General features: G+C 49.3%; 1 protein-coding gene across 1 annotated transcript in view; it reads left to right on the top strand.

Annotated features, from left to right (window-relative positions):
* BMP8B (bone morphogenetic protein 8b) overlaps positions 1 to 1,434 on the top strand; it is a 37,663-nt gene that overhangs the window by 17,894 nt on the left and 18,335 nt on the right. Inside the window, exon 3 of the mRNA XM_006867621.1 lies at positions 4 to 100. Coding sequence (XP_006867683.1) covers positions 4 to 100 — 97 coding nt within the window. The remainder of the gene's footprint in view (positions 1 to 3; positions 101 to 1,434) is intronic.

Genomic DNA, 1,434 nt, shown 5'->3' with positions numbered 1-1,434 from the left:
GAGGGCTGGCTGGTGTTGGACATCACAGCAGCCAGTGACCGCTGGTTGTTGACCCGTAACAAGGACCTGGGACTCCGCCTCTATGTGGAAACGGAGGATGGTAAGGCTTGGGCTCGGGCCCCTTTGTGGCAGTGGTGGTCTGTCTAGCTTGATGCTGGATGCTCAGCCCTTCTCAGACATGATGCTGGGTGATACTCCCTCCCCACTGTGAGGACTCAGTGAGGTAAAGTGAGTCAGGGTCCTGGCACAAGACAGGACACATGGTAGACCCTCAGAGAATAGTGCTTTCCCTCCTTCCTGCAGAGCCAACGTTTGAGGTGCTAAGAGAGTGAGCCAGTGTTTTTCTTCCCAAGAAATAGCAATTCTGTCTACAGAGGAACCTTCTACACTGGAGTTCCCGCCCGGGGTGAAGTGATGAAACCCTCAGGCTTGGAGGCACAGAGGCCAAGTTTAACTCCCAGCTCTACAACTTTCTAGCTTGGTGATCTTAGAGGCTCCTTACCTTTCCAAGCCTGTTTTCCCTGTGTGAGATGAGACAGCTCACCCATCCATTCAGTGGGTTTGTTGGGAAGATGGAAAGGCGTCCGGTGGGCACGAGATTGGTGTGTCTGAGGAACGTCCAGAGTGCTTCCCTGGCTGTAGCTGAGCTGCTGAGGGAGAGATTGGAAGAGATGAGACAGGTCAGAGGGGTGGGTGTGAGTTACAGAAGACCAGGGCAAGGTGTTTGGAATTTTCAGGGTAGTTTGTTTTATTTAATGGCACCGGAGGATGACAAGGTCTGACAAGGTTTTTCAGAAAGAACCCTCTGATATGCTGCCCAAGGAGGGGGAACATAACCCACCACCCCTAAGTGTGGGCTGTGCTTAGTGACTGCTCCCAAAGAACACAGTATGGACTGGGATGGGAATGTAACTAACTCTAGTGGAGAAAGCTGCCGACAGGGTCTCAGCAGGTGACCTAGGGTCACAGCCACATGATATGCCACATTGACTGTAGGTACCCTGGATGTGATCTTCCTTCTAAAACCCACTAGCTCCAGTCTAACCATGAGCAAAGCACCAGACAAACCCAAACAGAAAGACATCTACAGAATAGCTAATGTTTTCTTTTCATCATTCAACAGTAATTGCTCTATTCACTCTGTGTTTTTTTTTTTTTGGTTGTACACAAAAACACTCAGGAATATATAATCATTTAAACAACACAAGGGCACATTCTGAAAGCCTGCCTTCTGGCCATCAGCATTCAGTCTTTCTCTTTCCATGAGTCTAGATCCTCATCTGCTCTATCTCTCCGTGTCATCTCTCTGCCTCCATCTCTGGTGTCACTGCTTCTCTGGATAGGGTCCCACATTCCACTCATGTTCTTCTCCCTTGATGGTCTTAGGGTCCTCTGTTCCTGGAATGTAAGATTAGCTACTCCCTGCTTTTTGTT

The sequence above is a fragment of the Chrysochloris asiatica genome, unplaced genomic scaffold (assembly GCF_000296735.1).
Source record: "Chrysochloris asiatica unplaced genomic scaffold, ChrAsi1.0 scaffold00106, whole genome shotgun sequence".
Taxonomy (NCBI): Eukaryota; Metazoa; Chordata; class Mammalia; order Afrosoricida; family Chrysochloridae; genus Chrysochloris; species Chrysochloris asiatica.
This window is presented reverse-complemented; position numbering and strand designations above follow the sequence as displayed.